Source organism: Pseudorca crassidens, chromosome 6 (genome assembly GCF_039906515.1).
Source record: "Pseudorca crassidens isolate mPseCra1 chromosome 6, mPseCra1.hap1, whole genome shotgun sequence".
NCBI lineage: Eukaryota > Metazoa > Chordata > Mammalia > Artiodactyla > Delphinidae > Pseudorca > Pseudorca crassidens.
In genome coordinates, this window is record NC_090301.1 from 5226596 (window position 1) to 5240085 (window position 13490).

At 50.4% G+C, this 13490-nt stretch overlaps 1 protein-coding gene across 7 annotated transcripts in view; it reads right to left on the reverse strand.

Annotated features, from left to right (window-relative positions):
- AGAP1 (ArfGAP with GTPase domain, ankyrin repeat and PH domain 1) overlaps positions 1 to 13490 on the reverse strand; it is a 559516-nt gene that overhangs the window by 514699 nt on the left and 31327 nt on the right. Inside the window, exon 1 of one of the 7 annotated variants that reach the window (XM_067740148.1) lies at positions 8314 to 8412. The exons of the other annotated variants lie outside the window; for them this stretch is intronic. Coding sequence (XP_067596249.1) covers positions 8314 to 8323 — 10 coding nt within the window. The 5' untranslated portion in view covers positions 8324 to 8412. Of the gene's footprint in view, positions 1 to 8313; positions 8413 to 13490 lie in introns of those variants that run through there. 7 annotated transcript variants of the gene reach the window in all.

Sequence of the window (13490 nt, forward strand, 5' to 3'; positions counted from 1 at the left end):
CTTGGTAACCAAAATCATGTGTAGCCAAGAAAAGCCAGTCAGAGAATCACATACAGGTGGATTACATTTACATAAGGTTGACCAAAAACAGGCAAAACCAAGCGATACATATTTTAGGGAGAGACATATTAAATGACAAAACCATAAATGAAAGAAATGGAACAACAAAAAGAACATTTAGGATAGTGGTTACCTGGGGGGGGAGGGGAACACGGGGGTCTGCGAAGGTTTTCGTAAAATGGTTCTTCAGCTGGATGGAGAATGCAGGCATTCATCTTATTGTTCCCTAATCTGTACCCACTGCTTGTGTTCACTGTCGTTTGCGTGAGGCAAATCCACGTGACCTGCTGCAAGACTGTGTCCAACAGTCATTTGTCAGATGAAATAAATGTGCTTCACTGTTACAGAGCAAGAGATCCATGCTTACCTAAGACGAGAAAACTTCCTGAATAGCGCAAAGAAATTAGCCACAATTACTTTTGATATTTATACTCCTTTTTCCCCCCACTGCGAGTATTACTTTATTTTTATTTATTTATTTATTTATCTGTTTATTTTTGGCTGCCTTGGGTCTTCGTTGCTGTGTGTGGGCTTTCTCTAGTTGCGGCAAGCAAGGGGCTACTCTTCGTTGCGGTGCGTGGGCTTCTCACTGCGGTGGCTTCTCTTGTTGCGGAGCACGGACTTCTAGGCACACAGGCTTCAGTAGTTTTGATGCACAGGCCTCAGCAGTTGTGGCTCACGGGCTCTAGAGTGCAGGCTCAGTAGTTGTGGCGCACGGGCTTAGTTGCTCCACGGCATGTGGGATCTTCCCAGACCAGGGCTCGAACCCGTGTCCCCTGCATTGGCAGGCGGATTCTTAACCACTGCGCCACCAGGGAAGTCCCGCGAGTACTACTTTATTAAGAAATAAATTCTCCTCAAGTCTAGGTCTATCTAGACCTTGCTCAAGCAACTGAGCGACCACATAGAGAACCATGCTGGGTAGAAATTAGCTACAGACGTCCCTCCAAATCCGCAACTTGTGTATTCTGTGCCCCAAGTGCCGGAAGCCCTTTTTCCCCATAACACTGTGCACCAGCCCTGAGTGCCTCCTCCTGTCTTTTACGCCGTGAGGCACGAACTGGATAAACACGCGACCTTTGTAGGTAACGCCATATCCTCCTGTGCTTTTTTCCCTTCATCATGGTCTCCTCTTCAAAGATCTGTTCACTCTCATTCTCAGACACTGTGAGGTTCTGCTGAGATTTCCTCCAGTCTCTTCCCCTCCAAAGAAAGCACACCCAGGAGAGTAAGTAGAGGGTTTCCCCAGTCCTTAAAAGCATCGTTTCTTGTGCTTTTCTGATAACCAGGCTCTTTTTCCTTTTTGATCTTATTCAATGAAAACGACATTCTCTCCTCAACAAGGATAGAGAAAAGGGTTGAAAAGGAGGCCAACGGGAAGTGTCCTCACCTGCGTCCATTCGTCCCCTGCCTGCTCCTCTCTCCAGGGACCCCTGGGGAGGAAGCAGGATGCGGATGGCTCTCTGGGCAGGACTGGTGTCCACAGTTCCCTGGGCCTGACTCAGGACCAGGAGGACCAAAGTGGATCTCCAGTGCAGGCACGAGGTGCTTCCTTGACCCAGACTGAAAGGCCCAGACTTCTTACGCCCAAAACCCTAGTGGGTCAGAAATCTACATTTCCCTGGCTGCCCCGCAGTCTTCGTTCATATGTGCTCCCATACACCCACCATGGGCACCCAGCACTAACACGCTCCCCACGCGGACGCCGCTGCAATCATGCGCTGCAACATCTTTCATCGAAGCTTCTCTTCTCAGAGACAGATGACCAGGGGGAGGAGGACTCGACATGAGACAGACCTCAGTGACCTCTGCCCCACAGTGTGGTACCTCCAGGGCCACCTCACACCTCCGTCTCCTCCCTCCCACCTGATGGGGAAAACGGGACGGAGGGTGGACAGGAAAATTACAAAAGTAGGTTCTACACAAAAAATAACCACTCGGGCTTCCCTGGTGGTGCAGTGGTTAAGAATCCACCTGCCGATGCAGGGGACACGGGTTCGATCCCCGGTCCAGGAAGATCCCACATGCCGCGGAGCAACTAAGCCCGTGTGCCACAACTGCTGAGCCTGCGTGCCGCAACTACTGAAGCCCATGCGCCTAGAGCCCATGCTCCGCAACAAGAGAAGCCACCGCAATGCCCGTGCACCGCAGCAAAGAGTAGCCCGTGCTCACCACAACTAGTGAAAGCCCGCGCACAGCAACGAAGACCCAACACAGCCAAAAATAAATAAATAAAATAAATAATTTTTTTAAAAAAAGGCCACTCATTGTGAAGGACCAAGCATGGCATCCTGAAAAGGACCGAGAGTTGGAGGCAGGAGACCAGCGTCCTTCAATTTTATTGAGCCAGAAACCCCTCCCCAGGTAGCCCCAGGCAGGGACAAGATCCATCCTCATATCTCAAGAGTGTGGGGTTAATTTAGAAAAAGTCCCTAAGAGATCAGCTACCTGGCACATTTTAAGATTCCAAAGCACTGTCTGTGCTCTGCATTCTCCGTGCTAGCCTCTTTAAGCAAAAACAACACAACACACCATAAAATTTCAGCCCCAGAAGAAACACCCCTAACACTTTCTCCAAGGAGAAGCTGTGCAAAGCCTAAGTTATTAAATGCGGTTGGAAGTTTGCACACCAACTGTTGCAATGCTGCACGGGGTCTTCCACACCAAGGGAGACCAGGACTTTCGATCAGGAAAAGGCAAGCATACGTGCCGGTTCACTGTGCTTTTTCATAATATCTGAAAGTTTGCACGTAAGAAAGTAGCTGCTGCTTCTCTGTGAACAATAAATAAACAATTTAAAACTCACACTTCGGGACTTCCCTGGTGGCGCAGTGGTTAAGAATCCGCCTGCCAATGCAGGGGACAGGGGTTCGAGCCCTGGTCCGGGAAGATCCCACATGCCGCGGAGCAACTAAGCCCGTGTGCCACAACTACTGAGCCTGTGCGCCTAGGGCCCGTGCTCTGCAACAAGAGAAGCCACTGCCATGAGAAGTCCGCGCACCGTAATGAAGAGTAGCCCCTGCTCGCCACAACTAGAGAAAGCCCACACGCAGCAACGGAGACCCAATGCAGGCAAAATTTTTTTTTAATTAAATTAAGAAAAAAAAGGGTAAGGCTCTTTGAAAAAATTTAAAAAAATAAAACTCACACTTCAGAAAGTGGTTGATGAGACCCAACCAAATTTTTTTCTGCCTCCCACCAGGAAAAAAAAAAAAGGTTTAAAATGCTATAATAAAATAATCGCAGGTTCAAACATCAGTTTCCAGTGACTTTAAATGGCGTTAAAATGCTATAATAAAGTACGTTGAAAAAACATCTTTCCTCTTATTTTTTCCTTAGGTAATCTGACTCCCCCCCACTGGTATTCCTTGTTCTGCTCTGGAATACTAAATCCTACCTTGGAAAACACACTTCAAAAGTGTCCTCCACAAGGCAAACTCATCCAAAGGAGGGAACGCTGATGAGAAGGTGGGAAAGGAGGCCCTACGCGGAGGGCTGATGGCCTGAGATGCTTCGGTCTGGACCAAGGAGGCAGAGGGTAGCTCCCGCTGAAGGAGGGACCACCAGGTGATAATCTGCTCCAGGCACTCCACAGGGACCCAGCAAGGGGCACAGAAACCTGTGCAGAGAGAACTTTCCAGAGAACGGGACCCCTGGGCTCAGGAGCAATGCCCCATCCTCTGTGCAGCGGTGAGCAAGTGTACATACGTACACGCACACACACACGCCAGCTGGGGCTTTTCCTCCAAAGCCTGGGAGAGAAGTCGGTCAGCACATCCCCGGACAGACAGTCTGCGTACAATCCAATGCATTCTGGGACTGAATAACGCTCAGCACATAAAGATAGGATGACGCCCCATCACAGGCACAACATGCATCGGCCAGAAACCAATCTGGTCCCTGCGCCGGACATTCAGATTTTACGCTGTAAGTCAGGACACCCAGCCTGCACAACCGTAAACACCCAAAGGCTCGAAATAAGCCTATAACCCTATTTTCTTTTCAACATCAAAATATGGATTAGGCGTTACAGTTCTTCTCTGAGTTTCTCCTGGGAGGCAGGGCAGAAGCTGAGATTTAGTTTTTATCTCCAATGGGCAACAATTCTGACTATCAGGCGTATTAGCAGCTGCAGAAAATATGAATTAAGAGCTAACCTGAAGCCACTTCGTGCGGCTGGTGTAATATATTAGAAAAAGTCTTCAAGCCTGCTCTGCAGGGGAAAGCATGCTGGTTTTTCCGATGACAGATGCACAAAATTTTTAATGTGGCTGACTTAATGCCACGCAGGAAAAAAAGGAGGGCAAGAGAAAAACAAAAAAAAAAAAGCAAGTGATTTCCAGCAGCAAGTCCCCGGCTCACTCGGTGACTTTGGCCTTAAAACATCCACGACCCGCAGTCAATGGTATCTCAGTTACTGAGAGAATTATTGGACTGGATTCAGAATTCAATAATATGGACTTGAAAGCTCCTACGGGCCAGCACTGTTAATACTAGAAGTGATAATTACACTCAAAGTGACAGTGTTCGCATGGGGAGCTGCAGGCTCCTCGGGTTTCTCCTACTTCACCCGCGGCCGGCAGTGGGGGAGCAGACACTCGAACGCAGGCTGTGCTGTCACTGCAGTGCTACCCTCTCCCTGGGGCCCAACGGCCGCCAGAGTCCATCCTCTCCCTGCTACCACTCGGCCCACACAGGGCCCGCTTCGTCTGGTCCGCGTTGCTTCTCTGAGCTCGCGTCAGCCCTCTCCCCTGCCTCCCTCTGTTCCTAAAGCCTCAGGGGCCCCTCCCAGCTCAGGGCTCCGCCCAGAAGCTCAGTCCGTCCCACCCAGACCTCTCCATCCACACGTGCACCCTGATCCAGGGCTGCGGGCAGCTGCCCCTCTCGGCCAGGCCTTCCACGAGGCCACTACACTTTCAACACCCCCCATCCCACACGCACACACTCACACCCCTTCCCTGCTGTGTGCTTTTCCTTGTCCTTCTTACTGGCTGCACGTTTAAGTAGTACTTTACTGGCTTTGTTTGTACGCTCCACCCACCCCAAAAATATTAGCTCCAGGAAGGTGAGTTCGCACCTGTTTGTTCACTGTTGATCCCCCAACGCCTGCAACTGGACACAGTTTAAACAATGCGGTGTGAGACTCCAGCGGGAGCCCTCCTCTCCGGGGGACCTGGTTCCCACACACGGGGTGCTGGGCCCCGTACGCAGTAAGCACCAAGGTACCCAGGGTGGGGACAGGCAGGACTGGACACAGTGTCCTGTCTGAGGGACGTGCGCCCACACCTGTACACACTCTCACGTGCACACATGTGCGTGCACATACACCGGGCTCCGTGTGTCTGTGCTGTAAGCAAACGAGAAAGGGCCACAAGGAAGGCAGACACCCCCTCCCCATAGGGAGGAAAGGGAGATAGTTTTCAAGGGAAACTGAACAGTTGATCTGTCCTTGATGTGTTATTAAGCTTTCCACTAAGGGAAATAGAGATTATTCTTGATGGAAAAAAAAAGTCAAAGCCAGGAGAAACGCAAGGCGCTTTTAGCATTACAAGAGTTAAACTTAAAAGGTGGGGTCACTGGAAGACAAGTGAGTAACAGGGAAGAAGCAAAGGTCTGAGTCCTACAGGACAAGCCAGAAAGACCTCTGCGGCCAAACCCTGGAGAGCTCAAGGTAGCGCAGCCGGGGTCCTGGGCTCCAAACGCGTGCTCCCCCCGTGGAGGAGGTTCCAGAAAGCCGACCTCTGGCCGGCAGGGATGTGCAGAGCCAGGCACCGGCATGTCCTCCCAGCAAACCTGCCTCCGGATCCAACCCTCTGAGCTCATCAGGGGCACACTGGCTCACTTACACACTTAGGCGTGAACATGCAAGCTTGTTCAAGGCTGCCAAGAACCTTTTCTTCTGGAATGAGAGTGCCAGCCCGGAAGAGCCGGGCACGTGAAAGGGCCGCAGCTCCGAGCCAGCGAGGACGCACAGCCCGGCCCGGGGTCTTTGAGGACACTTTCACCACGAAGTGAAGTCACCGCGACTTCCTACCCGCCCGCCGCGGAGAACACAGAGAGGGGAGGATAAAGAGAAGAGGCGGCGTTTCAAGAGTTCAAGGCGCTGTTTCCATCCAAGATGCTATTCTGAGATCCATTCATCCCGCAGGGGAGGGGCGGTCAAGTTCTCATTTCATTTGCGGTGAGGACATAATGAGGGTCGACAGTGGCGACCTCCACACCCTCTTCAATGAACTTGCTCGGCACACACAGCCCTTCCTTTCAGAGGCTGGCACATGCGTGTGCGCACGGACCATCCGGGCAGCGCTGGGGACACCGGACCCTCCCCACACTCCTGCCAGCGCCAGCCCGGCTGTCCTGGAATACCCTTGGCTGCAGAAAGCCGTTCATGTCAACAGCTGGTCTCTTGACGTTCAAGCCCGAATTCCAGCACAGCGGAACCAGGAAATGGGCCAAAGGCATTTGCAAGGGGAAAGCACCCCTGGGCTACAGCTGCAGGCTGGCGTTGGCTTCCTGCTGTCACTTTCCTGGGCTTCGCTGCGCTTTTTTTGTAGAAAAGGTCAATACTACAACTGAGAACTCATCTAAGGAACCCCAGACAGGGCAGAATGAGGTTAAAATAAGATGCCTTGACAATTTGAGAGAGAAAGAGACAGAGACAACAGCCTGCCGCCATTCCTGGGCATTGATGTGTGCAGGGGGCTGCTGTGAACACTTCCACGAATTACCATACTTGAATTTCCAGACGCTGCTCTAAGGAGGTACCACCGCTACCCCTGGTGTTGCGAGGTGAGGAAACCGAGGCACAGGGCATCCCTGAGGTTTAAGGAGACACTCTGCAGAGGACATGTGTTAGGATTAAACGGAATAACATAATTCACACGTGAATGTGTGTATATCAAGAAGCTTCTAGTTTGATTACGTTTCGAACGTTCATCAAAAAAGGTAAATAAATGGCCCTGAAGCTGACATGGGTTATGGAGACAAAAACAGTACAATCAAGAGCCATTAAAAAAAAAAAAAAAGCCAATGGGAGAGGGCAGCGGGGCAGATCGGTCCCTACACTAGAGAAAAATCCCAAAGCTGACTTGGTGCCAGCCTCCCAGTGCCATTCTCCGAGCATTCCTTTGCATTAAAGCAAAAGACAGAAGAACAAAGACCCAAAAAATATAATAAAACCTCTGCCTGATGATTTTAAGAACTGGAGTAGGATGCCTGCCACGTGTTCAGTCTCAGCCAGAGCGTAATCCCGGTCAACATTCCAAGCAAAATCTCTGCTGTGATGCTTAGCACAAAATGCCGCCTAGTTTCTAATTATCTGACATGCTTCCACGCGATGGTGACAACAACGAGCAACGGACGCACACGCCTCCCTAGGACCGTTCTCCACTTGTCTGGTCCAGAAAACTTGGCCGTTACGATTTCTTACATAATTTCCTGCCTGCCACAAACATTTGCATCTTCATTAGCTCTACAAGGAAGAAAGTCAAAACCTCTCTCATCAGAATGCAACTGACTGTGGTTTTGAATGAACCTGATCGTTTCTGATATTTAATGGACTATTACTAGATTGAAAAATAATTCTTTCAAAGCAAAGACGTCCAAAGTAGGGCTGTAACTCCCTGCTTCGGATGCTCATTCACTGCTCACGGTGTGTTCTATCTCCCTTCACTCTCATTACACTGGCGCCTCACAAATAGTTTCTGTCTGATTTTGTTTTCCTTTCCACCATCAGTAGCCATAGATGGCTCCCTTCTTTTTTTTTTTCCTTCCATCACCGCCATGACAGATCTGAAGCACTGATGACACAACTGCACCAAAGAAAGCAACACCCGTGTCTGCCAACTTACAGAAGCGGCTCTGAACGAAGGGAGACCCCAGTGTCCACAGCTCATGTGGAGGATCACGGCCCCCGTCCACTCACCAGGACCAGGAGGGAGCAGGCCGGCACACACCCTGCCAGCCACAGACAGGCAGGGGATGGGGGTAAACTGCGCAGGGTCTCTGGGTTTTCTCTTCATCTGTTTTAAAATATTAATTTTTGTCATTTTTTATTTGATGCACTCAAAAAGGTGTTGTTTTTTTTTTTAAATCTACTTTGGGATGAGTCGATTCCAATACATCCACATACTTAAATATCATGCAGCCATGAAAAAGATCGCTGATGACAAGGCGAGGACACAGGAAAAATGTCATTGTAACAAAGACTCAGTAGGAAAACACTGGACACACCATTGCTTACGTGACACTTACCAACCCTCATAAAACACCAAGGTGGGAAAAGGAGAAAACCTCCCCGGAGTCAGTAGTTGCCTCCAGACGGAAGGATCACAGGCAACTTTTCTTCTTCTTTATAGTTTCCACATTCTCTATATTGAGCATATAACCTGTTAATAATCAGAAAAACGGTTGATTCATTCCCTGCAAATTCTCCTCTTTGTGATCAACTCTACCTTTTCTGTTTTCTCTTTTTCCTGCTGAAAAGTCTAAAACCTGGACAAGCATCCGCCGGGTGAACAATCTAATGAAGGTACCACTTCTCAGGGTCGGGGCTCCTGCTTACCTAGAGGTAAAGGTGGGCAGAGAACCAGGGCCTCCCAGTAACCTTGTCCCACCACAAGGACCCATGCACAATTCATTATGCATCTCAAGGCAGAAAGTGGCAGGTGACGTGAAGAGGGTCGGTCACAAGCTATGGGACTTGAGAAGAGAAGACCGTCCAGGAGATGAGGACACACAACCCTGGGCGAGGCTACAAGGATAACTGGTGTTCCCGCAGGAGCGGAGGAGGGGACAGGAGCAGGTCCAGCCACGAGGACACTGTGGCGAGGCGAGCAAGGCGGCCTCTTCACGTCGACGAGCGGGGGGCGAGGCCACCTGCAAGAGGAGCTCTGCCTCCCCAGCAAAAAGGGGGAACCCCAGTCGGTGCAGGACAGCCACAGGCTTCAGTCTGGACAAGGAGGGTCAGCTGGGATTCCAAAATCAGCCTCTTCGTGCGGAGTCTAGGTTCGTGGTACACGTGCGTTCACAGGTCGCGATGGTTGCCCAGAATCGGTACTCGTTTGCTAACTGTACTTCCTAAACTGAAGTGGAAGTCGGCAGAGAGAGCCAGAAAGCCTGACGTTCCGCAGTGCCCTCCCGCCCCCCGCCACCCCGTGTGAACAGCAGAGCCCAGTGATGACAGGTGTGGCCTGTCCGCACGGCAGGAGAAGAATTGCCTGCAGGAACGTTGGCCCTGATGAGAAACGGACCCGGGGACTGCGGTGGGCAGAAACGTGCCCCCGCCCAAAGATGCCCCCGTCCTAACCCCCAAGTCCTGAGACTACGTCACCTTACATGGCAAAAGGGACTGGGCAGGTGTGACTACGTGAAGGTTCTTAAAATAACGGAACATTTTGGATTATCCAGATGAGCCCAATGTCATCATGAGGGTCCTGAGAATTCGGAAGAGGGAAGCAGAAGAAAGAGAGAACATGACGTGAGGATGGACGGAGCGATCAGAGAGAGATCTGAAGATTTTACACGGCTGGCTTCGAGGATGGAGGAATGGACCACCAGCCAAAGAGTGCGCGGAGCCCGCAGGAGCTGGAGAAGGCCAGGGGATGAATTCTTCCCTAGAGCCTCCAGAAGGAGCACGGCCCTGCCAACACCTTAATTTTAGGACCTCTGACCTCTGGAACGGTAAGAGAATAAATCTATGTCGATTTAAGCCACTAAGTTTGGGGTGACTTGTTACAGCAGCGACAGGAAACTGATACCGGACCAAGGGCACAAGGGACCCTGTGAAAGCCCCTGGAACTACCTGCTACATGGAGTAAAGCACAATCTACGGGGATATTACACTTGTCTTACAGCAAACCAGTAGTGTGTGGAAGACCTCAGTAATGAAGTCTGAGATACCGACACAGAACTGGCCGCACTCACTCCGGACAGCTTAGTAACCCGGCAACAATTTGACCCCTAATTGCATCTTCTGGATGCAACTGCATCTTCTAGATGTAACTGCATCTTCTGGACCCCCCTGGTAGCACGACAGTGGGGTATCACAGGCACTTTATAACTCACATCCTTTCTTTGACACAATCTTCAAGGCTTCCAGCTCTGTCCACTTCAGAGATAAATGGTGAACGTCTTGACAAAGACACGACGCATGAGACGGCAGGCTGCCCGCCTTGCGGGGCTGATCCTCGCCTCCCCAGCCCTACTTGCCTCCAACACCACACACCTTACAGTAAGGATGCAACACGCCTTACCCTAACCTTCCGAGTCCTAGAGAACAGGGATTCTTGAAACCCATCCCACTACCCAATGAGGCACACACAGCCTCCGCCCAGCCCAATCACTGCCCCATCGCAGCTCCGAGCCCTCCTCCAACTGCTCCGCTGGGCAGCCAGGGGCCAGAGATCTGCCTGCCCAGCTTCCCTTCTCTCCCCCACTGCTCAACCTCTACTCCCGATACTGCCGACAGTCCTGACTCACACAGGCCAGGCCGAGGGGATGAAATGCATGACGGTCCCGAAGAAGGTTCACACGCCAACGTGTGCACCTCACACAGGGGATGGGCCAGGTGGGGACAGGTTAGTACAATAATGAGAATAACCTGAATGCGGAGGTTCATTGTTCCCTTCCAGCTCTCAGACATGGCGAGCTGAACTCTTTTGGCCCGAGCTCTCAAGCATTTTGTCCCAGCTCCCTGGAGCTGCCCAGTCTGATGCTGGCTGTGCATGTCTGTCCCGTGTCCCCTGGATACCATGTGCAATGGACACCATGGGCTCTGGGGTCAGGCACATCTGGATACCAAGCCTGACTTCTCCACTCACCACCTGTAGGACCTTACACGACATCCGTATTCTCTGAGTCTCTTAATCCCTACCTGCCACGATAACAGGGATTCCGTAGATTATTATAACAGGGAGCCAATACACAGAAAATTCTTCACATGCAGCTGATGCCCACGAAACTGTAGGTATTACAACCACCAGCCCAGGGCAAGCTCCAGCACACGGTACAGAAGTCCGAGTTCCCTGGAGAGGACTTACGACAATTGCTCCCCATAACATAAAAGGACCAGGGCTCTAACTATGACGAGGCAGCAAAGGGGCCTTCTCACAGTGCAGCAGAAATCTGACCAGGCAGCAGAGCGAGGGCCTGGAGCCACTCCCCACACAGAGTTAGAGTCCCAAGAGGGGGGACCTGGAAACCATCGGCACTGCAGACAGGGAAGGAACGAGAAAAATACAGTCGAACAATCAAGTAACCGACAGCCAAACTGTGATCAAAACTATTCATCACACACAAGGCTGCCTGCACACATCGAAGCTCACAAAGGATGGAAACACGTGTTCTTCCGAAGTTCCTGCAAGAAGTAAGCTGGGCAAAGACACTCTGTTGAGAAGCCAGTCTTTCACCGACTACATGACAATGACAGTCTCAGCCGTCTCTCCCCAGGCAACTCCCACACACTGTGCGTTTACTTTCCCCAGAGTTCTGGGAACTTCTCCATCCCACTCTCTAGTTCCAGACCTGAAATGAAAAGTCCATAATCAATACCCTTACGAAGCCTAAGAAATCACAAATAGCGGCGGAAGGTGGGGATGACCCGTGTGTGCAGGTGGCAGTCTGTCCCAGGGGCCTGCTGGGAGAAAGGACAGACTTGGTCCAGCAGCCGGGCTAGTAAAGGCCACCCCATTCCACCCCTTCCCTCTGGAGTGCGATGCCCAAGTGTGGAGTGGGGAAGGGAGGGTCCATTCTCCTCATGGGAGGATAAATGGGTACAAACTTTCTGGAATCAGTGCAATAATACATTACTTTTATTGGGAAAAAAAAAAACTTTGATAGAACAATTACCCATCTAGGATGACATCACAAAGAAATAATGTTCAGTGCTGTAACTATGAAAACATCCTTTACTGCACTGTTCAGAACAGCAAAAACTCAAGCACCTTAAATGCCCAACAGAGTGTGGCTAATTCTGAAACATCCATTCACTTGAAAGGATAACACACATGCAATTTGGTAGCGACGCTCCAGTTATATCACCGGATATTAAAAACAGGGGTTGAGGACCTGAGCACCATAAGAGCCTCTGTTGTAAGATGTGAGAGGAAGCAAGCAAAGACCATGTGAAACTCACGCGAAAAAACCTCAACACGACATCTTGAAATGCTCGGTTATGGGCTTTTTTCCCCCATCTCTACTTTGAATAATCCTACAATGAACACAAATTACAAATGTTTAAGCAGTCTGTTTAATAGTCTGTTTAAAAATAACTGGATGGGGCTTCCCTGGTGGCGCAGTGGTTGAGAGTCCGCCTGCGATGCAGGGGACGCGGGTTCATGCCCAGGTCCGGGAAGATCCCACGTGCCGCGGAGTGGCTGGGCCTGTGAGCCATGGCTGCTGAGCCTGCGCATCCGGAGCCTGTGCTCCACAGGAGAGGCCGCAAAGGTGAGAGGCCTGTGTACCGCAAAAAAAATAAAATAAAATAACTGGATGGGACTTTCCCTGGTGGCGTAGTGGTTAAGAATCCTCCTGCCAATGCAGGGGCCATGGATTTGATCCCTGGTCTGGGAAGATTCCACCTGTCACGGAGCAACTAAGCCTGTGCTCCACTACTACTGAGCCTGCACTCTAGGGCCCGCGAGCCACAACTACTGAAGCCCACGCACCTAGAGCCGTGCTCTGCAACAAGAGAAGCCACTGCAGTAAGAGAAGCCACCGCAATGAGAAGCCCGCGCACTGGAATGAAGAGCAGCCCCCGCTCGCCACATCTAGAGAAAGCCTGTGTACAGCAATGAAGACCCAACGCAGCCATAAATAAATAAATAAATAAATAAATTTTTATAAATTCTATATAAAAAAACTGGATGCCTGTTTTTCAGGCATTCTCCCCACTTACTAATAATTTCTTGACTTGGGTCAGTTTAAATACATCCCAGGCCACACCTCCACACTGAGAATCACGTCTGGCCAGCGGCTTGACAACCTGGATTCTCCTCCTAAAATCACACACCACCCCCCATTTCTGGTTTCCTGGGGATTTTGCAATCTCCCATTTCATACGGGTTCCTACTGATCACTGTTGCCGTGAACAAAACACTAAGTTGATACAGAAGAATTGCTACTTTACTTTCGCTTGATACAGTTTCATGGAAGACTGGAAGCCTGACAGTATTTCCATTTCAGAAGAAAAACAAGACTACCGCCACCACCCCAAAAGTACGGAGAGAAATGCTTCCCAAAACAATCCACTCTATCACTTCCACGGTTTCATTCCATCAGTGGAAGTCTGCCTGTACAGTTTTGGGATAAATGCTACAAGAATTCACCCACATTCACTTATAATTTGCAAGGAAAAGTGTTCCATTAATTTTTAGGTTTATTACACATCATCACTATTCTCCACCTCAAGAAGCAACAAGTGCGTCCAATTT